Genomic DNA, 22308 nt, shown 5'->3' on the forward strand with positions numbered 1-22308 from the left:
GCAAGTAGTTACTCCCTAAAACCAAAGCCTGAATTTCGCCTAAGTCCCCAGCTGAACCTACATTTAGTTGCCATGTAATACCACATGGGATATCAAGATCATCAACCTAGCTCTGTCTTCTTTTCCTTTTTTTTTTTTTTTTTGAGACAGACTCTCTGTTGCCCAGGCTAGAGTGCAGTGGCGTAATCTCGGCTCACTGCAACCACCGCCTCCTGGGTTCAAGCAATTCTTATGCCTCAGCCTCCCGAGTGGCTGGGACTACAGGTGCACACCACCATGCCTGGCTAATTTTTGTATTTCTAGTAGAGACGGGGATTCACCATGTTGGCCAGGCTGGTCTTGAGCTCCAGACCTCAGGTGATGCACCTGCCTCAGCCTCCCAAAGTGCTAGGATTACAGTCATGAGCCACCGTGTTCAGGCTTTATTTATTCATTGATTTGTTTTTTATTCCTATCACTATGTGAAGCCAGAAATAAACACTTCTTTGATGGCTTGTTTAGGTACATTAGTAAAGAGCTTCTCCATTTTAATAACTCCACACCATTATCTCCAAAATGAACTTTGCAAAAGATGCTGGCTATCTTGTCCATGTACTGTGGTGATTCTGTTTCAGATCTGTTGACCAGAAATGTCTCGGATTTGGGGTTGTTCATTAAGAGTAAACAGCAGCTATCGGACAACCAGAGGCAGATATCTGATGCCATTGCTGCTGCAAGCATTGTGACAAATGGCACTGGGATTGAGAGCACATCTCTGGGCATTTTTGGGGTGGGCATACTTCAGCTCAACGATTTCCTCGTGAATTGCCAAGGAGAACACTGCACTTATGATGAAATCCTCAGCATCATCCAGGTTTGTGCCTGTTTTGTGTGTGCATGTGTGTGTGATGCCTCTGGCTATTCTAATAATTTGCTGCTAAATGTTTATTCTTTCTATACTTCTTTCCAAAGCCTTTAAATCTGGGACAGATATACAGTTTTGTGTTTTTTTTGTTTTTTTTGGGTGTTTTTGAGACGGAGTCTTACTCTGTGGCCAGGCTGGAGTGCAGTGGTGCGATCTCGGCTCACTACAACCTCCGCCTCCCAGGTTCAAATGATTCTCCTGCCTCAGCCTCCTGAGTAGCTGGGACTACAGGTGTGCGCCACCACGCCCAGCTAATTTTTGTATTTTTAGCAGAGATGGGGTTTCACCATGTTGGCCAGGATGGTCTCAATCTCTTGACCTCATGATCTGCCCACCTCGGCCTCCCAAAGTGCTGGGATTACAGGCGTGAGCCACTGCGCCCGACCTTGTTTTGCTTTTTTTTTTAACAAAATACCAAGTATGTTTTTTAACAAAATACCAAGTATGGGCTGGGCGTGGTGGTTCACGCCTGTAATCCCAGCACTCTGGGAGGCTGAGGCCAGTGGATCACCTGAGATCAGGAGTTCAAGACCAGCCTGGCCAACATGGTGAAACTGCATCTCCACTAAAAATACAAAAATTAGCCAGGTGTGGTGGTGCGTGCCTGTAATCCCAGCTACCTGGGAGAGTGGAGCAGGAGAATCACTGGAACACGGGAGGCAGAGACTGCAGTGAGCTGAGATCACACCACTGCACTCCAGCCTCGGCAACAGAGCAAGACCCCATCTCAAAAAAAAAAAAAAAAAAGAAAAAGAAAAATCAGCCAGGCATGGTGGTCCACGCCTATAATCCCAGCTACCTGGGAGGCTGAGACACGAGAATCGCTTGAGCCCAGGAGTCACAGAGGTTGCAGTGAGCTAAGATCACACCACCGCACACCAGTCTGGGTAACAGAGCGAAACCCTGTCTCAAAAAAACAAACAAAAAACAAGTATGTAAGTGTTCTTTAACATATTATTAGTGTATTATTACATAATATGTCTTTCTTTAACATATTATATGTTCTTCTTTAACATTATTAGTGTAATAATATTAACATATTATTAGTGTATTATTACATATTAATGTAGGTCCCAGGCTTTCTCTAACTCAGTAACTATTATAAGGAGTCGGTACATAATTTTTTCTTGTTATTCTAGAACATGCAACAGATTTAGTCTAGGTTTTCAACCTCATTAGTCATTAAATGAACATGTACTAGTTCCTACTATGCTGGCTCAGTTTTAGGAGGTGGGAATATAGCAGAGAATAAGATAAAAGTTCTGGTCCTCAATGCAGCTTACATTCTAGAAGGTGAGGCAGACAACAAAGATACGATGTAATTTCAGGTAATAATGGGGTAGGGGAAAAACTGAGTCAAGTAAAGGAATGGAATGATACAGGAGGTGGGCTGAGGAGAGTAAGCAAAGGCCACTTGGAAGAGGTGGCATTTGGACTGAGCCCTAAGTCAATAACCAGTTTGACGGTCTCAGGAAAGAGCATTCCCCACAGGGAGCCACAAGGTCAAAGACCAAGACAGCAGCAAGCTGGGGGTTTATGAGGAACCACAAAAAGCTGGTGTACTGTGAGCTGCACAAGCCAGGCAGAGAATGGCAGGCATGGTGTCAGACAGATGTGCAAGGGCCCAATCATCCGGGCCTTTTAGAGCATGATAAGGAGGTTGGCTTTAGTCCATGTGAAATGGGATACCACTGAAATTTTTGAGCAGGGGAGTAACATGATTTGATTTTTTTTTTTTTTTTTTTTTTGAGACAGAGTCTTGCTCTGTCACCCAGGCTGGAGGGCAGTGGCACGATCTTTGTTCACTGCAACCTCCGCCTCCCAGGTTCAAGCAATTCTCCTGCCTCAGCCTCCCAAGTAGCTGGGATTACAGGCACACAGCACCATGCCCAGCTAATTTTTGTATTTTTACTAGAGATGGGGTTTCACCATGTTGGCCAGGCTGGTCTCGAACTCCTGACCTCGTGATCCACCCACCTCAGCCTCCCAAAGTGCTAGGATTACAGGCGTGAGCCACCGCGCCTGGCTGATTTATTTTTTATGAGATTACTCTGAGCCACGCATGGTGGCACAAACCTGTAGTCCCAGCTACTCAGGAAGCTGAGGCAGAAGGATTGCCTGAGCCCAGAAGTTTGAGGCCAGGCTGGGCAATATAGTAAGACCCTGTCTCTAAAACAAAATTTTAAGTGGTTACTCTGGCCCCATTGTAAACTGTGTGGGTGAAGGAACAGACGCAGAGAGACTGCTTAGGAAGCTATCATAGTAACCAGCAATAGCTGGTGAAGGTTTACACTATAGGGTGTCAGCAGAGAGGAGCAGTGTGGCTCCATGCAACAAATGAGTCTAGGTTTCAACCTCCCTTATCACCTGACTGGGTATCAGTGTATTAGTTGTCCAGCAGTTGGATTTGATCACTGAAAATGCTAAAATTGTGAGATTACTATCACACTGTTGAGTGCTCATTATGATTTTACTAAATACAGGCATGGCACTAAGTGCTCTATGTGAATCATCTCAGTTCACCTCTCACCAACTTTATGGTAGCTGCTATTATTATCCCCATTTTCACCTGGATAAACTGATACACTTTGTTTTCATAGAAATCAGCCTTCTTTTCTCATTCTCTCCTTTTTTCTATTAAATAAATATGCTTAGTATAATAAACTCACATATAATAAATGTTTTCTTTTGGACTAAAAACTACTTCTTACCACTACGTTACTAAATTAGTTCAAATATTTGGTTTAGATGTTTCCTGATGAAAACAGAACAGCTTTAAAAAATGATGTGGTGGTTTCTTTCCCCCTCTTAGTTTCCTTAACCTAAATAACACTTTTTTTTTAATCCCTTGCAGAAGTTCGAGCCTAGCATCAGTATGTGTCATCAGGGACTAATGTCATTTGAAGGGTTTGCCAGGTAACTTTTAAAATATCTTTTGCCCATCTTTTAAGAGTAGATGCATTTTTCCCATGCAGTCTTAAGAAAATTTGTTTCACCTAGGTTTCTGATGGATAAAGAAAATTTTGCCTCAAAAAATGATGAGTCACAGGAGAACATTAAAGAACTGCAGCTACCCCTCTCATACTATTACATCGAATCTTCGCACAATACCTACCTCACGGGCCATCAGCTCAAAGGAGAATCCTCGGTAGAACTCTACAGCCAGGTACAGGGAATGCCACTTGGAATGTGGTTTTTATTAAACCTAATTATTTATGTAACCCCCAAAGTCAAAAAAACCTGACCCCAGACTCCTTTGAAGAGCTTATAGAGTAAGCTATTACATGTCAAATGTGAGGAACCATGATGTGTGGGAAAACTGGCTATACTACAGCAGTCGTTTTCTTTACTTCTTTTGTTTTGTTTTCCCCCATCTATACTTAACCTTTATTCTAGGCCAAAATGAAAGTGTTTGTTTGAGACTCATAGCTTTTAGATCCTAGTTAGTCTGACCTACTCCCACTAAAATTAGATTTTCCCATGGGAAAATTATCTAATCGTTTCTCTAACTGCTAAATAATATATTGTAGTGGGAAAGCATAGTAGAAAATGCAACTTCCTATGTACTTATTCCCAAAATATTGTTTGTTTTGCTTTTCAGTTTGTTAAATAATCAATCTATCCCTATGGTAACCAAAAAAAAAAAAAAAGCAGAAAAAAATCTACACAGACTGTAGGCACTGTCCCTACACATTAAATTCATCAGAATGTTCTTTGAAACTCAGTAGGTTCTCTAGACTAGAAAAAGTACATCCTTTTGACCTAAACATCCAACTTGCAATGATCTGCGTGTCCATTGCTTCTCTGCTGGATGGTCTGCAGCTTCCTCACCTATTCTGCCTTTTTTCTTAACTCTTTCAAGAAGGGTCAATTCGGTTGGAGCCAGGCAGGGAATATAAGTGTGTCATTGTGTGCACACGTGGGTCCAGGTTTGAAAACTACAGGTGTATTGTTTACATAACCCCAGCACCAGTGAGGTTTCTTTGTTCTCCAGATTAGTCCAGATATTCCTCAAAGCATGGGGCAATTTTTTGTCCCAAAGCTTGCTTAGCGGGAATATGTATTTTAAACTCTATTATCTAAGGAAACTTTATTATGAATGAAGATGTGTTCTAAGAGTAGTGATTTTCAAAATAGAAGTTCTGTCATGGAGCCTCAGCCCCCCACACTGAGATGAGGAAGCCAGAGAGTAGGAGGGGTGCCATACGCTGCCCCATTTCAGGTAATGTACTACTCCTCTACACACTTTACATACTGGCCCTCCCTTCGCACACAGAATGCCAAAGTTAAAAGAAGTTTGAAATCCATTATTCTATAGGAATGAAATTAAATATACATATAAATACAGATACTTATATATATTTCGTATACACATATGTAGGTATATACATATACATGCGTGTACATATATGTGTAAGTGCATATATACATATCTATGTATATTTATGTACTTGTGTGTATCCACATTTATCCCAGGAAAATAAACAAGGACCAGTGTCCTGGCTTTAATTTCTATTTCATTCCTCTGTTTGACTTCAAACACTTTTTAAACCTCTTAACATCACACCCCAAGGAGAGACTATCACAGCTTTTGAATAAGTCACAAGAACCCCTCAAATAGACTCATAGATGTGATTAAACCTAGTGTGCAGGTAGATCCCTCTTACTTCATTTCTAACCCCTCTCCACTCTTCCTTAGCCCTTCCTAATTACCTCTTAACATTACTCCATGGGGCAAATGGGAAGTGAGAATAAGCCCTGTTCTTCTCATCTAGAATTTCCAGCCCAGGTTTTCCTCTTCTAGCCATATGTGGAGATCTAAGGTTACACAGACTTTGGTGAAGACCTTTAGTCCTTCAATGCTGAAAAGCCATCTCATCTGTTGCCAGTTGCTGAACATTACTCCTGGTCTGGCAGGGGCACCACAGAGATAAGCAGCTTGGTGTTCCAGCCACCATTTTACATAGCAATTTCCAGCCCAAGGCACTGCACCTCTAGATACTCTAGCTGCTGAAAGAAGCAGATAGCCTTGAGATTCTAGGCCACTGACTATGCTGTAAAATAGGAAGAATATAGCACTTATCCCATATAAAAGTGTTAAAATGAGAATCATTCCACTATCTGAGCTTAGTTGCAGAAACTCTAGTGGCCACTAAGCCCCAGTAATGGATTGCTGTCACACAGAAATAGTTATGTGCATTCTAAAATCAGTGGGTAGGCACATTTACAGATGTATCAATTTCTTGGCTTGGGTCACTATTCCAGTATGTAATAATTTTTTAAGATGATGTACAGATCTATGGAGGAAGAGGTTGCTTCAAGCAAACTTTATAGAGTTGCAACCCAAGCACATGTATTGAGCTCTGCTTCCCACTTCAGATCCAGGATAACAAATAGGTATCAGCTCATCTGATTCTTTGGTAGTGTTTTCTGGAGCACTTTAATAAAGAGGTTATGAGCTAACATATTAAAGCTTAAAGGACAAGTGTGCCTAGCTTGATTACTGATGTCCGCTGTGGGTATGGGAGAAAGGAACCATTTATGGATTATTTGCCATCCCTGCTCTAGTTGCTATTCTGGAATTAGATAGCCAGGCAAATCCTTGATAACTCTGCTTCTACTCTTCTTACATGTTATGCATTCACAGCAAAGATGTTTAATCGTGGCTTAATTTGGGTCTTAATGGAAGTGATTTTATCCTGATTGGCTTGCTGTAAATGTTTAGCCAGTTCATTAAGGACTCAGTGGCCTTATTTTCTCTGGGCTGTGGCATCAGCATTTTCACCTCCATTGATGTCTACCCAGATAGAGAGCACTTGCCTGGCTCTCTAATTTGAAGATGTGCCCTTTCAAGGGGCCAAAGTTGCTAGGAAAATGGCCATATGGTTTTGCTATCAAATTTTACTTTCCTTTAATATTCAGCTCTGGTAAACACTCTTTCTACCTTAATCTGTTCCCTTCCTTCCCCACTCCAGATTAATTGTGGCCTTTGGCAAAAATGCCATGTTTGTTTTAGACCATTTGCCCTTCTGCTTTAGTCCTGAGTGTGAGCACTGCCTGATATGTAGAACTACATGCTGGGTTTAGTTCGAGGCTTTATCTCCAGGTGCTCACCTGGGGTGGATTCGCTCATTGATCACACAGGTCCTTTTGCAAGGCTGTCGAAGTGTAGAATTGGACTGCTGGGACGGAGACGATGGGATGCCCATCATTTATCATGGACATACGCTGACAACCAAGATCCCCTTCAAGGTAATCCTTCATAACTTTCTTTAAATCAAATCACAAAGAGACATTATCTTCATTTGTCTTTTTTTTTTTTTTTTTTTTTTGAGACGGGTTCTCGCTCTGTTATCCAGGCTGGAGTAGAGTGGTACCATCTTGGCTCACTGCAACCTCTGCCTCCGAGGTTCAAGAGATTCTCCTACCTCAGCCTCCCAAGTAGCTGGGATTACAAGCCCATACCATCAAGCCCAGCCAATTTTTGTATTTCCAGTAGAGATGGGGTTTCACCACGTTGGCCAGGCTGGTCTCAAACTCCTGACCTCAAGTGCTCCGCCCGCCCCTCAGCCTCCCAAAGTACCGGGATTACAGACGTGAGCCACCATGCCTGGCCTTCATTCTTCATTTAAATCAGTGACTTGACCAAATTACACCTTAGATCAAGGGTCTTTATGCTGGGTCTAAATGAAGACTTCCCAAAAGTGTTTGCTGTATCATGTGGAATGTGCACATGTTCATTTTTCTGGAGTTAATCTAGAACTCTCATTAGATTCCCCATTCAACCCAAGTTAGTAACCATTACCTTACATTAGTTAGCATGTAATAATATTGTTGCAATTTTTACGTAATATGATATATAAAGGCAAGGTCTATTTTCCTGCTATAGGAATTAATGGTCATTTGTCCTGGTGTCATGCTGACAAAGGCCAATGTCAGGAGTTAGGAGATGGTTAAATAGTTAGCATTATAATGTAATGAGCATCAGTTCCACCTGAGAAGATTGGTCACCCAGGAAGACTGATCTCACTGGATTTGTGTTTCAAATTCTGGGTAGCTTATTAGTTGAGTTATGCAATTACTACCTTCATTCAGAGGGTCTTAGGCTATGTAACATAATTTTTCTCTGAACTGTGGCCAGGTTGTGAAGGAATATTCTTTTTATTTTACATGTAGAAATAGTGGCTAAAATGCATTTTCTCCTCAACTTGGTTTCCTATTTAGCATTCCTAAAACTCCTGTATGCTATCTTGGCATGGGCATGAGTTGATAACTGTGTTTACATATACACATAAATATATGTGACATATGTCTTATTGCCTCAAATAAATTATAAACTCTTTATAAGCAAGAAAGTATTTTATGCTTAATTATGTTTGCTGCTATAACTAGGACAGTGTCTTTTACCTGCAATATACTCTATATATGTATACAGAGAGAGTATATGTATATAAATAGATTTGTTAAATTCAATATGATAGTTGTTCCTTATAGTATGTGAACAATACTCACTATAAAGTTTAATGTCTTTCTACAAAATGGCCTTATCCTCATGCTTCATTTGAAAATACGAAAACCATCTTTGGCCAGAGTCTGCTGCATGTAACAATTGAGATGCTTTCTGTGGCTATAACTACCCTGCCTTCTGACCACCTTGACAGATATCTGGACTCTAATGAGCTGTTTTGGCTCTCATAGGAAGTGGTTGAAGCCATTGATCGCAGTGCCTTCATCAACTCTGACCTGCCAATCATCATATCGATTGAGAACCACTGTTCATTGCCTCAGCAACGAAAAATGGCAGAAATTTTCAAGGTGAGCTCTCAACAAAAAGGCAGGATGGTATGTTGGCCCTTGTCTTGCAATTGTCATTGGGTTGTTTTGTTTTGTTTTGTTTTTTGAGACAGAGTCTCGCTCTCTCACCCAGGCTGGAGTGCAGTGGCACAGTCTTGGCTCACTGCAACCTCTGCCTCTGAGGTTCAAGTGATTGTCCTGCCTCAGCCTCCCGAGTAGCTGGGATTACCAGCATGCGCCCCCATCCCTGGCTAATTTTTGTATTTTTAGTAGAGACGAGGTTTCGCCATGATGGCCAGGCTGCTCTGGAACTCCTGGCTTCAAGTGATCCACCCGTCTCAGCCTCCCAAAGTGCTAGGATTATAGGCGTGAGACACTGCACCCAGCTGTCATTAGGTTTAAATGAGGCCTTTGTGGACTATGCTGCAATTAGACCTTGGCTGTGAAGCATATCCAGTTAGGGTCCCACAAACCTGAGAAATTGGGCTGTTCTCAGAGCCTGGGCCCTCTCTGGGATGCTCCCTATTTTCAGCTGGAGTGATATAAGTATTGCTCTCTGGTCTCCTTACCCTTTCCAGAAAGCCTTAGGAGATTAGGATAGACCAACTCTCCAACACTTCTGGTACCACAAGTCAGGGATGCCAGGATGTCATCTGTCAGTTGTATGTGGAAAAGCTGAAAATATCTCAGGGCAAGTAAGTCAAATCTCATAGGAGAAGATCATCTTTTTTTTTTTTTTTTTTTTTGAGATGGAGTCTCGCTCTGTCACCCAGGCTGGAGTGCGGTGGTGCAATCTCTGCTCACTGCAAGCTCTGCCTCCCAGGTTCACACCATTCTCCTGCCTCAGCCTCCTGAGTAGCTGGGACTACAGGCGCCCACCACCACGTCTGGCTAATTTTTTGTATTTTTAGTAGAGATGGGGTTTCACCATGTTAGCCAGGATGGTCTCGATCTCCTGACCTCATGATCCACCCACCTCGGCCTCCCAGAGTGCTGGGATTACATACGTGAGGCACCGCACCCAGCCAAGAAGATCTTCTTATACCACAGTACAAAGATCCAAGTTAGCAAAGAGCTTAGACTGGTCAGAACAGTTGCTGTGTTAACAGTCAGTCCTTCCTTATATAAGGGAATGATAATGTATCAGGGGAACCTGCCCCCAATGTTTCAACGTAGGTTCTTTCTATTTTCCCTAAGTGTCAGCCAGTCTGAGATATAAAGAGAAAGAATACAAAGAGAGGAATTTTACAGCTGGGCTGCTGGGGGTGACATCACATATTGATAGGTCCACGATGCCCACCTGAGCCACAAACCCAGCAAGTTTTATTAAGGATTTCAAAAGGGGTTTACAAACAGGGAGTAGGTCACATGCTTCAAGGGACAAAAGGCAGAGCAAGGATCACATGCTTCTGAGGAAACAGGACCAGGGCAAAATCAGAAACTCCTGATAAGGGTCTACGTTCAGTGGTGTACGTATTGTCTTGATAAACATATTAACAGAAAACAGGGTTCAAGAGCAGAGAACCGGTCTGACCTCAAATTTACCAGGGCTGGGGTTTCCCAATCCTAGTAAGCCTGAAGGTACTGCAGGAGACCAGGGCATGTCTCAGTCCTTATCTCAACTGCACAGGACAGACATTCCCAGAGCAGCTGTTTATAGACCTCCCCCCAGGAATGCAATTCTTTTCCTAGGGTCTTAATATTATATTCCTTGCTACGAAAAGAATTTAGCAATATCTCTCCTACTTGCACATCTGTTTATAGGCTCTCTGCAACAAGAAAAATATGGCTCTTTTTGCCTGACCCTGCAGGCGGTCACACCTTATGGTTGTCTTCCCTTGTTCCCTAAAATCGCTGTTATTCTGTTCATTTTCAAGGTGCACTGATTTCATATTGTCCAAACACACATGTTTTACAATCAGTTTGTACAATAGTGGTCCTGAGGTGACGTACATTCTCAGCTTACAAAGATAACAGGATTAAGAGATTGAAGTAAAGACAGGCATAAGAAATTATAAAAGTATGAATTTTGGGAACTGATAAACGTCCGTGAAATCTTCACAATTTATGTTCCTCTGCCACGGCTCCAGCTGGTCCCTCCGTTCGGGATCCCTGACTTCCCACAACAATAATGCACCCAGATTTAGAAGCAGATATTCCATTATACTTCCCCCTTCCTTTAATGGTAGAGGCATTTGTGGAAATGAGGCTCTCAGTGGGAAAGAGGGGCACTGACAAAATGTCCCCAAATATTAATGCCAACAAAACTAATTAACTTTTCATATTGTCCTGGCCTAAGCTTTGATTTTTTTTTTCAATTAAAAAATAACTCAGGGCCAGGCCCAGTGGCTCACACCTGTAATCCTAGCACTTTGGGAGGCTGAGGCGGGTGGATCGCTTGAGCTCAGGAGTTCGAGACCAGCCTGGGCAACAATGGAGTTGATATAAGCATTGTGTCTGCTTTCCCTCCACCCACCTCCTTGACAGACACACATTCTGCTTTGGAGATCCATGCTCAAAATCTTTGTGAGAATTGTGTCTGTGGTTCTTTACACTGTGTGGGCGCAAATTCTACCTATGTCTTTGTCCCTACTCCCTACCCCCTCCAAAGTTTTATCCTTTTGACTTGACTTCATCTGAAACTAACCTTATTCTACAAACAACAGTCTCTAACTGATTCTCTGTTTTCTTATTTAATACATCAGACCACAGAATATTTTCCTAAATAGTTAGAACTGACACCAGCTGCAGAGTGGCCTCGACCTCTCCTCCTGTCCTTCTAAACACCTCCCTTCCTTTCAGTAAGAAACTGAAGGGGGCAGGAGCAGGGGACAGCTTCTTTCCTAGTTCCTCTTCCTAAGACTTTTTAAATAATTCAACCAGTCTAAAATATCTACTATGTTTATGAAGTGTACATATATTTATCAATTATAGATAAAAGGCATTGATTGTATGTTTTCCTTCATTCTTTTTAGACTGTGTTTGGAGAAAAGCTGGTGACTAAATTCTTATTTGAGACTGATTTTTCAGATGATCCAATGCTTCCTTCACCTGACCAACTCAGAAAGAAAGTTCTTCTTAAAAACAAGAAGCTAAAAGCCCATCAGACGCCAGTGGATATCTTAAAGCAAAAGGTACTCCCCTCTGTTAAACCAGTTATGAAAAGGCAGTGTGCCTAGAACAAAGAAAAATAACATCATTCTAACCTTTCAGATGACCTGCTGGTTTACTAGTTTTTCAAGACTGACTTTCCTTAAATGATAAGTTTGATTTTGGGCTTTTCATTCCATAGACCAATAAATTCTCTCATCTCACTCACCCAAGATTTAATTTGTGGACTAGTTCCCACATAGAATATACCTCCGTTATTTAATTTATTCTGAGTGGGATGAAGTGTGACTGTTGTGTCTGAAACTGAGCTTCGGGGGTTGTTCATCCCATAATGGCTGCTATAGTCCCCTTTAGGGAGAGTCCCCTTAGGGGAGCCCTTGGCATGGGGCCTGTAGGAAAAGCCCAAAAGCCATAGCCCTGTGATCCCAGCGTATCACTAGTTTATGCTGCTTGGGCCCAGATCCGGACAACAGAGATCTGGGCCCAAGCACGACAAACCCACCTGTGTAGGAGACCCTCGGCTCAAAGGTCTGTGAAAAAGTTCAGGTACAGAACACTGAGTCCATTTTCCAGTCTGCACCTACTTATCCCACAGGATGACAGCTGACAAAACTATTTGTCCTACTTAGGAGGGCACTGTTGGTCCTAAAACATCACTTTGGAAACTAGCCAGCTACAGACTTGCTCTCAGGCTGGCTCAAAGAGTACAGGCACACAGATGCTAAACATACAGAAACCAGTTTCTTTACAAACATCCGAACCTGCATATTCCCTTGAAGTGTTTGTGTCCTCTGAAGGTAATACATTACCCAATTTGAAGATCACCCATGATTCTGGGCCAAAAGTTGCAAAATCAGCCACCTTCAGGGGCTAAGCAGGAAACATCAGTGTGAGGAGCCAGCTGGATACAGGACAGCTGGAAGTGGTGAGGACAGGAGTGGAGTGTGCGCGCCATGTCAATGAACAGCTCTAATTCAATTATTTTTAAACACTGCACCAGCCAAACAAGTCAGGTCTGGAGGTGCAGTCAGCCCCAGGGGCCACCAGTTGGAGACCTCCAGTAGGTCTACCTTTATCCAGATCTGCATTTGCAAATCTGCTCCAGGTGACCTTGCTTTTGCTTGGGTTTCAGAGGCCATGGCACCTATGCTGATGGGCCTTGTTACAAAGTTATTTAAATGTTAGCATGTATACTCTACCTGGCCTTCCTCAAATGCCACATCAGTGACTGACCACCCAGCGTGGTGCTTTTTCTTCTAGAGCCCTGTTCATCTGTGCTGTTTTCTTTATCCAACAATTCCTGCCCAGTCCTCACTGCCAAGCAGATAAAGCTGCTAACCACACATACCACTGTGGTCTTCAAGATAAATGATAAATGTGAATGTCCTTGCCTTTTCCATTCTGTGCACAGTCATTTGCAGTTACTTATAAGGCCTTCATTCCACTAATGAACAGAAGTCTTTTTTATGTTGAGCCCAAATCTTCCTTCCTGTTCCTCCTTCTCATTGGCCCTCCCTCTTCCCTCTGCAGCTGTACAGACTAATTTTATATTTAGAAAGCTATCATGTGTTTCCCCACCAGCTTTTCTTCTCCAAGCTAAAAATTCTTGTTGTGCCAACTGTTCCTGACAGGATATGGTTGCTAAGACTCTTTACTTACCATTAAGAATATCGTAGATATTCTTAAATTTGTGGATATTCTTGAATTTGTCAATCTGAAAATGTGATTTCCAGAACTAAATCAGTATTCTAGGTAGTATATTACAGCACAAGAACAGTGAAACCATTACCTCCCCTAATTTGAACTTTAAACCTTTGTTAATACAGCCTCAGACTATCTGCTTTTCAAAAATTCTTGGCCAGCCGCTGTGGCTCACGCCTGTAATCCCAGCACTTTGGGAGGCCGAGGCAGGTCAATTGCTTGAATCTAGGAGTTCAAGACAAGCCTGGGCAACATATCAAATCCCCATCTCTACACGAAATATAAAAATATAAAAATTAGCTGGGCATGGTGGCATGTGCCTGTATTCCCAGCTACTGGAGAGGCTGAGGCAGGAGGATCACCTGAGCCTGGGAGGCCAAGGCTGCAATGAGCCATGGTTGTGCCACTGCATACCAGTCTGGGCCATAGAGTAAGACCCTGACTCAAAAAAAAAAAATTCTTTAGCACACACTGAGCTCATGTTGAGCTTGTAGAAAACAAAAAGCATTCAGTTATTTTCATATAGACTGTTCTTATGCCCAGCGTTCCCATTTTTCCAGATTAACAATGAATTTTAACCTTTTGTATATGGGAGCCTCATATTTATCTCTATTTTTGCTCTTCTTGGTTTTGGTATATTATTACATCCTACAAGGTTCTTTGTGAATTTTGTTTCTGTCATCTGGTACATTTATTAGCAGTTTCTCAAACGGTGTCTTCATCCCAAGTTGCCCTTGAGTCAGCCAGCTACATGGAGAGGCCTGTGCCCTTCTTAAATAAGCCCCCTGGCATTTGATGATTATTGCTCCCGTCTGGTGCTCTCCTCTCTTGTAGCCTGCATTTCCCAGAGTGTGCTTCGACTTCTTTATTGATTTCTTTATTTATAAAATAGAAAACTGAAACCTGGCCACTTGTGTGACTTTCTCAAGGCCACCCAGCTCATAGCAATAGAGCTTAGTTCTCAGACTTGGGTCTTTAGAGAAGCCCTTTTCAAAGGTGATACAGAAGTCAGAATACATTAATAAGAATAATTGCTGGAGCACTTTGAAAAACAGATTCTAAGGTCACGAATCTGACTGACTAAGTCAGAATTTCCAGAAGAAAGGCCTGGTCATCTGTTTATATAAAAATAATTCCTTAAGTCACCATGGTGTCTGCATAAAAAATAATAACAATAATAATTCTTATTATCCTGGAAGTTTGAGAAACACTATTTATCTGCTGTTTTTCCCATAAAGTGAATTATCTTATCCAAAAAAGCTAAGGAGGTCACTGTGTGGTAAACTTGTTCTTAGTAGATCCACTCTAACTCTTGCAAATCACCTCTTTATTTTCTAAGTTCTCACAAACCAAGTGATTAATACCCCATCATGAAATTTTGTCAGCTATCACCTTGACACTGCCCACAGTATAATTTCCACAACTTACTTGTTCCTTATTTTGGAAAAATGGGGCAATATAATCCCTATTGCCAGTTTTCTAAGACTGCTTGCAACCTTTCATGATGACTTCCCAAGGGGTACCAGCAATGATTCCACAGTCACATCTGTAAGGCCTTTCTGTTTTCTGGTAGATCATGGGTCTAGACCTAGTGATGATCTGACCTCAAATAAACCGGGTGACCCAGAGCTCCAGTGGGCTCAGACCTACCTGCTAACATAGGAGGCCGGAGTCATTTCCATACAAAGAATTTACCCTCAGCAAGGATGGATTGACTCAGAGCAGGATTTCTGAAGCCCTCCACCTGCCTCTGGCTTGTACTGAGATGCATCCTGAGGTCTCCTAACTATACCCCACCAGGATCCTCCAGGATTCTGACATTCCTCTCCTGAATTTGAACCCAAAAAACTCAGTTCACCTTAAATGGCAGGCACTGCGGCTAGGTACTGGGGAAACAGAGAAGTTTAAGACATTGCTCCTGCTTAGCCCTATGAGGGCCAGTCTCCTCATCTGACCCATACCTCCAACCGCAACCTATATCCGAGTTACTTTTATTCAGGGGCTGAGGTCCCATTTTTCTACCCTAGAATAAGTAGGATATTGCATAGAAGGGTCCCAGCTGTTGGCTGTTCGTTGGGCTACCTCTCCCATGCTTCTCCTTGAGCATCTTGGGGGCCTTGGCACTCCACTTTCAGACAGTGCTATTCGTGGTTCTTTGAGCAGTGTCCTTCTCCCATACAGTTCTCATGCTTCCCTGCCAGTGGTGTCTGTCCAGCCCTTGGCGTCATCATTCCCAGCACTTGGCATTACCTTGAGTGCTCGCTGAGTCAAGGCCCTTCTCTTATCAGCGATAAACAGACCTGCTTTTGTGGCTCACTTGTGCCTACAACAGATTTCCCAAAGTTTTGAAGAACACTAATCCTATGAGAGACTCTGAGAAGAGAAAGATGGGAAAAAAATTTCCTGGTTAAGTAAGCATGGGAAATGCTGCACTGGAGATCTTTGAAGACTCGTGATGCCCTTTAGCGTATTAAATGAAGGCTGTGTGAAACCCTGTAGTAGGAATGTGTTCAGGTTTGGTTAAGCTGCTGCTTCCAGGCATTCAGTGTATCTTGTGGTTCCTGTAATTGTCAGTTTTTCCATAACACCTATTAACACCCACCGAGCTCCATAAAACCCACTTTGAGAAATCGCAGCCTAGACCATGTCCAGTTATCTGGAATGGACTGCTTTGTAATACATTTCATCTGGATATGGACACAGCCTAAATTGTATCTTCCTTATGTATACATATTCATTATAAAGGTAATATAACCACATTTCAAAAATTTAGGGAATAGAGAATTATTTTAAAACATACATAATTCCAGGGTCAAACACAACTGTATTACACAAGTTCTTAACCTTGGTAATATCCACAAATAGAATTTAGGGAGTCTACGAATATAAATGGAAAAAAATTACATCTTTATTTTCACTAACCTCTAGCTGAAATTTAGCATTTCCTCTGATTATAAATGTAGGGAATAAACTACAGTAATATAGGCAATACCTATTGTCATCAATAGAAATGGCAACTTTTTCATTATACTTCACAGTTGTCGCTAATATCTTCAAGAATTATTTATACTCAATTTATATTTTCAAAAATGTTAATTAACTTACTACTATGTTTTCTACTGTGTTAATAAACACATATATTCTAATAGCACAAATTTGTTCCTATAACATGTGATCACTGTATTCAACAGTATTTCCTTTGTAACCATTTTATTTTATGCATTTAAAACATCATTCTGAGAAGGGATCCTATCTCACCAGACAACCAGAGAAGTCTGTGATGCAAAAACAAGTGAAGAACCCCTGCCATATTAACATTTAATATCTAGCACTTCGTGACTGTCATTTTATATAATTGTACTTTAAATATATAAAACAAATACAGAATTATATGTATATTTATATAGTGTATATATTTACATGTATAGCTATTATCTGTATGCACACACATACATTATATATAGTATATATTAGCACACATGTATGCACACATGCACATGCAGAATTGTATGTGTGTGTATATATAATCTATATAATATATTCAATGCATAAATATTGAATAAAAGAATTTGTTCACTTCCTTTGTTCAATAAATATATATCAATTATTTTTTCATATCTCATTCTCTCCAGCAGACAACCATTGCTTACTGACCCCGTTCCTCTACCCCGTTTAGATTGTTTCCTGCATTTAGTTCATGCAAGTAACGTTTCCTATATTTCAGATGATTTTTTTAAGCTAGGTAGGTTCCCAGACCTGTACTGATGCTTATCACTTCACAGTAATTCCAGTAAACATGGAGTATGTGACCTCCCTGGCTGCATACATCAAGTTTCCTAAAGTTTCTAGGCCTGTTTTGTTAATCTGATTTATGGTTCAGAAAGACATTTGAAAACAATTTTATTTAAACCAACAACAATTCTTTTGGCCTCTTTGTCCATAGGGATTCTAATATTGTTCTCAAGGTCAGGAGCCTGTAGATATTATTTTAAGAAGGGGAAAAAATGGTTTCTTAACAGAGACATACTTCTGAAAAATTGATGGGTGATTCACTTCTTCAGTCACTTGGGATTGATGCTGGTTCTCCAAATCACCAAAGCTTTCTCTTGGAGGGGTTGTCCTGGGAACCTGGCTAGCTGGGCACTGCACACAGTCTTCTGGAGATTGTTTATAAAAGCTCCAGGATTCTTCCTGTAGGAATGCTAACGTTCACCCAAGTGTTGACATTGCATTTCGAGTGAATCTAGATTTTTTTCTCCTCTCCCAAATGTATCAAAATAGGTTAAGCCACTTTTAACGATTGTGTTAAACATCAGGGGTAGTTTTAAAGGTTATAAATGAATTCATTAACTTGGCATCTGCAGTTTACAATTATTGCTATTTTACAGGCTCATCAGTTAGCATCTATGCAAGCGCAGGCTTATAATGGTGGGAATGCCAACCCCCCACCTGCCAATAATGAGGAAGAGGAAGATGAGGAGGACGAATATGATTATGACTATGAATCCCTTTCTGATGGTAAGAGAAACAGATCCCTATGCTGTGCACAGGAAAATTCTTGGATGATTTGCCACATTTTTCTTTCTAAAATAAGTCTAGAGCGCCAAAGACCAGTAATACGGATGGTTGTAATATTGTCCAGGAGTTTCTGAATTCAGTCACTTAGCAAGGACCGAGGAAGGAGGGGATTCTGTTAGCCAACACTTACAGAAAGAAGAGGCAGGTGTGGGAAGTTACAGGGAGTCATTCCTACGACAAGTTTCTAGAGGAAGAGATGGAATTGCAGCAGAGAAACCCTGTTTTCACCCTTTAGTTTCTAGCGTGGCTGATAATCTTGGCAGGAGTCGTAGACTGAGGTTGCGTCCTTTCTCCTGCACCACCGGCAGGGGGCAGCATCACGGCTCTGTGCTCTCTGTTTCACACTCTTGCTCTGGCATTCTAGTAGTGAAAAGAAAGGAGAGGAGCCTCATTTCCCCTCCCTCCCTGGTTTTCATACCACTAAGCCAACAAGATCTTTCCTTCTGGCCCCACCAAAGAGAAAAAACATAGGTAATGCTAATGACGCAATACAAAAAGTCACACGAATGATGTTAACTACAGATTACTAGCGAAGGGTTCTTCTCACATGAGAATTAGGTTTTCAGTGTGTTTCATTTGCATTAAACATTTGTTAGAGATTGCAGAATGTTTACTCAGGTACCTTTGCTGATAGTAGACTGTTTCATTTTGGTGATGTCTGAAAGACAACAATATAATAATAAGAAAATGCCAAGGTTCCTATTTCTATAAACATTATATAGTAGAATATATTGTTTCTATGTAGAATAATTGTTTTGCTAAATATGCAGATATGCCCAGACCAGAAACCATTTACCATTAAGTTGTCTCATGCATTAAGACAACTGAGCCCCCTCCTCCAAATATCTGCTCCTCAGCAGAAATTTGAGTTGTCTCCAGTCATAGTTCAGTTTTGTGAGCCTCCATCACTGGTTATACTGCAAATATAATACCAAACTGTCTGCTCCCAAATATAATACCAAACTACATCATTTAGTATTTGTCCTTAGTAATAGTTGATTGCTCCATACCACCAATTAAAAGCCAGTTTGCTACACCTGAAACCCCATGAGCTAATATGAGGGACATATCTCATCAGATAGTAAGAGGGGAAAAAATTAAAAGGAGTCAAGACAATTTCTCTGAAAAGTCATGGGAATGTGAATTTTTTATATTAACTTATTCTTCCCCATGGTTTTCTTCCCCATTACAGTTGCAGTAATGCCCCATAGAACTAATTGATTCAGATATGAAATAAAAATCACACCTAAGAAATCAACTAATCTAGATGTCATATGCCCCTATAAGTAGTTAGTCCACTAGAAAACAAATTTGCTCTTTCATAAATTACTCCTGTGCTTTTTCTGTACTTCTGAGAATAAGAAAGGAAAAGCCTTTTTAGAAATTATTATTATACTGTAGATTTCACATAAAGAAATAACAAAAAATTATTATAGATGGTTTTGATTTGCAAGTAACAAAATGAACAGGTGGGAGAAGGATTTTCTGATTTATTTTCATTTGGGAAATTTAGTCCTATACCACTGAATTTCTAAGATAGTTGCATGCATTTTTAACAATCCACATATGCAGAGGTGGAGTATCATTGGAAAAGGGGACCACACCAGGCTCTGTTCCAGTAGACTGTGATACCTGGGGCAATGTCTTCACCACCTTAGGCCTTAGATGCCTCAGATATGTAATCAAAAGTTCTGCGAAGTGTTTGGTGATGTTCTTCCTCTACTTCCAGCACTAAGATCTGTAATGTATGACCACTTAAGCCCACTACCACTACATGAGTATTTCCCCCTTCATTGAAAGATCGCTCTGACTGGATGATTCTCTAACAGGCCTTGTAGTTATGCTGTGACTTGTTGAAGCTTGTCCAGTTAAGGCTTCCATATGTGACTATTAGATGCCTTACTAACCACATGCCTTTGATTATTGTTGTGACCATCTCCACTTTCTCCAGCAGGGATAGAGAACAGAAATCTACCTGCTGTGGGAAGCACCGTTACCAGCCTCTTAGGGGGCCTAAAAGGTTTCCTAGCTTCTCGTAATAATGGGTCTTTTTGAGAATCAGATGAAAGCTATCACCTCTGAAAAATAAAACGTGCTCTCAAAATTCTGCACAACTGCAAGAGTTTCACAAGTTTCCTGAGACCCTCATAGGCATCCTAGATTAGGAACCCATCTCTAAAGTCAGGGTGCCCGGTTTATCTCTGTGGCATCTCTCATCCTTGGTTTTCATGCCCATTAAATAAAGGAATTAATCTAACACTATTTGGGCTATAAAAATGAGATAATGCCTAGCCACAGAATTATTGCAAGAAAACGCTAAGGAAGTTGCAAATGAGAGATATTTATCTGAGAAATTGTAACTCTGCCTTTTGGGTAATAAATTCTTAATATTTTTCTCCCAACCTTGTTGTTTACCTTGTGTCTAGTTTTGAACATACACTGCAGACAAATTTGAATTTACAACTTAACATAGACATATTCTATGACAATGGCAGCACAATTCCAAGAAATTAATCTGTTTCTGTACATTTGAAATGAAGTCATATTGGGAGTATTACAGCAGTCAGTAACTGAAAATATGTAACATGAATGTGTCAGCCCTTGGCATGATTCACATTAATAATGTTTACATTTTGTTTACTGCTAGTCCTTGCATTGTTCAACAGTCAAAATATTAAATCTATAGAGCATTTCCTGTTTCATTTATTTATAATCTAAGCTGCTGTTATTTGTGCTTTGCTTCATGCCTTTGTTTAATTTATCTGGTGTTTGTCTTAATTTTCTCCTTCCTTTACCCCTTTCTGATTCTGTTTTTCTGTAGCAGATGTCCTTACTGCCTCCCCTGCTCCTAACGGTCAGGAAGGTAAATGCCATTTGAACGGGGCATTTTAACTGCATGGATGTCAGCATTCTGTTTCCAATTTCTTGGGCCCGGTTAGCATGACATTGTGATACTTCTGTGAATACAAATGTAATGAAATGATTTATCTCATTTACTTCTTGTCAGCCTGCATGGCCCTGGTTTGGTATAAGGTCCTTTTGGTCTAATCGTTTGTGCTCTGATGATGCGATACTAAATCTTGAGTGAGAAATTAGCTTTCTGGTTTTTCATTTTAAAAGGTCATCATCACGATACACTTCTAATACCTTTAGAGTCATTCCAAATAGAAAAGCAAAAAAAGAGCAAAATATAAGATTATATCTTATGATGTAATATTCAGATATATTTTATTTTCTGTTATGATTATCACTTAGTAAATTAATAACAATCATGAAAACTTTACTTTTTAATTATAATTGTGAAGACTTTGCATTGCACCCAATAATAAGTCTTTCCCCCTAGGTTTTGGCATTTCTCAAGGTAAAAGAAGTAAATAGCTTCATTTCAAAGTGAGAGTGAGTCAATCATGTATGTACCTTCTAGAAGTGCTTCAGCCACTAAATCCTTCCCAAACGTGTGTGCTGTCAGCTTCTTGACACGGGGTATCTTCCATAATACTTGCACAGTTCCAATCATCTGTATGAAAATTGGCATCTTCATTTAGATTATGTCTATATGCCAGATTATTTTGAATCATTTAAATTATGTATATAAGTGACAAAAACTACTGGTAAATAAATCAATTAAATTGAAAATAACTGCATCAACCCAATTTTTACAGTTATGCTTCAAGCCATCATTTTGTTAACATACTATATAGTTAGAGCCTCATTCTTATAGATAAGTACAAGTATCTGGATGTCCTCACAGTGATGCACATGTAGCTCTTAAGTGAAGCATTGGGTTCGTTTTCACTGAAGTCTGCTAACTTATTTTCAGACAACATTCTGGAAGACAGACCTGAAAATAAATCATGTAATGACAAGCTTCAGTTTGAATATAATGAAGAAATCCCAAAGAGGATAAAGAAAGCAGATAACTCTGCTTGCAACAAAGGAAAGGTGGGTGAACGGTTTCTGTTAAATGACACTTTGACCATGTGGTACTCTTATCAGTTTCAGATGGGATTCCACTTGCTCCCTGTCCCTCCCTTTCACCTTTCCCCTCACTTTCCCTTAGACGCCTGCCAAAGTTCACTTGGTGATATTAAAAGACACCCTCCTTCCATTTGTGGAAAGTTAGTCACTGATTCATCCAGCCAATACCTACTAATGGTGTATGTGTGGCAGGTACTGAAGTGGCACAGGAGGTGGTTTAGTGATGAAGGCAGACATGTCAA

General features: G+C 40.7%; 1 protein-coding gene across 6 annotated transcripts in view; it reads left to right on the forward strand.

The window, feature by feature from the left end:
- The window catches only part of PLCE1 (phospholipase C epsilon 1), a 337648-nt gene that overhangs the window by 267558 nt on the left and 47782 nt on the right, over positions 1-22308 (forward strand). For 3 of the 6 annotated variants that reach the window (XM_034931124.3, XM_055093161.2, XM_055093162.2), the window contains 9 exons: positions 615-853; positions 3759-3820; positions 3905-4070; positions 7049-7156; positions 8603-8719; positions 11674-11832; positions 17899-18028; positions 20910-20951; positions 21909-22030. In XM_034931124.3, coding sequence (XP_034787015.1) covers positions 615-853; positions 3759-3820; positions 3905-4070; positions 7049-7156; positions 8603-8719; positions 11674-11832; positions 17899-18028; positions 20910-20951; positions 21909-22030 — 1145 coding nt within the window. The remainder of the gene's footprint in view (positions 1-614; positions 854-3758; positions 3821-3904; positions 4071-7048; positions 7157-8602; positions 8720-11673; positions 11833-17898; positions 18029-20909; positions 20952-21908; positions 22031-22308) is intronic. The other 3 variants (XM_057298956.2, XM_057298957.2, XM_063607826.1) reach the window with 2 other exon arrangements.

The sequence above is a fragment of the Pan paniscus genome, chromosome 8 (genome assembly GCF_029289425.2).
Source record: "Pan paniscus chromosome 8, NHGRI_mPanPan1-v2.0_pri, whole genome shotgun sequence".
Taxonomy (NCBI): Eukaryota; Metazoa; Chordata; class Mammalia; order Primates; family Hominidae; genus Pan; species Pan paniscus.